This window comes from Meleagris gallopavo, assembly GCF_000146605.3.
Source record: "Meleagris gallopavo isolate NT-WF06-2002-E0010 breed Aviagen turkey brand Nicholas breeding stock chromosome 27 unlocalized genomic scaffold, Turkey_5.1 Chr27_random_7180001860439, whole genome shotgun sequence".
Lineage (NCBI taxonomy): Eukaryota > Metazoa > Chordata > Aves > Galliformes > Phasianidae > Meleagris > Meleagris gallopavo.
The window spans coordinates 4072-4798 of NW_011100471.1; the positions used below are offsets into that span (position 1 = coordinate 4072).

General features: G+C 61.2%; 1 protein-coding gene across 1 annotated transcript in view; it reads right to left on the minus strand.

Annotated features, from left to right (window-relative positions):
- The window catches only part of LOC100548375 (CUGBP Elav-like family member 3), a gene marked incomplete at its 3' end in the record, with an annotated part of 5602 nt that overhangs the window by 4065 nt on the left and 810 nt on the right, over positions 1–727 (minus strand). Inside the window, exon 2 of the mRNA XM_031557501.1 lies at positions 163–245. Coding sequence (XP_031413361.1) covers positions 163–245 — 83 coding nt within the window. The remainder of the gene's footprint in view (positions 1–162; positions 246–727) is intronic.

Consider the following 727-nt stretch of genomic DNA (forward strand, 5'->3'; position numbering starts at 1 on the left):
GGGTCACTGTACCACCCCAAAGTGTGCACATGGCGCTGAGAGGTGCTGTGCAGCCTCAAAGTGTGTGTGTGTGCATTGGGATGGGAATCCCTGCACATCCCCACGGGGGGACGCTACACCCCAAAGGAGGTGTATGGGTTTTTTGGGGGGGGGGCCACTCACCCCCGGCAGCGTTTTCTGCTCGTGGAGGGCACTCTGCGCCTTCAGGGCCGACTCGCGGGCACAGTAGGTGAGGAAGGCGCATCCTATGGGGGAACGAGGGGGGGTTTTGGGTGGGGGACACAGAAACCCCCGATCCCACACCCTGTAATTTGGGTCGTAGCGGGGTCCCCGCAGCTCTTCACCACCTCCTCCCTCCTCCCACCCCCCCAAGTTGAGGTGCCCATCAGCACGGCCTCAGGGCCCGCACAGACCCCACAGCACAACAACACCCCACATACAGCCATCAGGCAACTGCCGGGCACCCCTACAACCATTACACCCCATACAACCCCATACAGCCATCGCGTGGCCCATACAACCAGCATCCCTCATACATCCACCCTGAGCGTCATCTACAACCATCCCACCCCATACAACCATCCCACCCCATACAACCATCCCAGCCCCATACAACCATCCCACACCCCACGTACAACCACGACACCCCCAGATGCCCGCTGCACGCTCCCCACACAACCATCGTACCCCACACAACCACTGCACACCCCAAACACAACCACCAGAC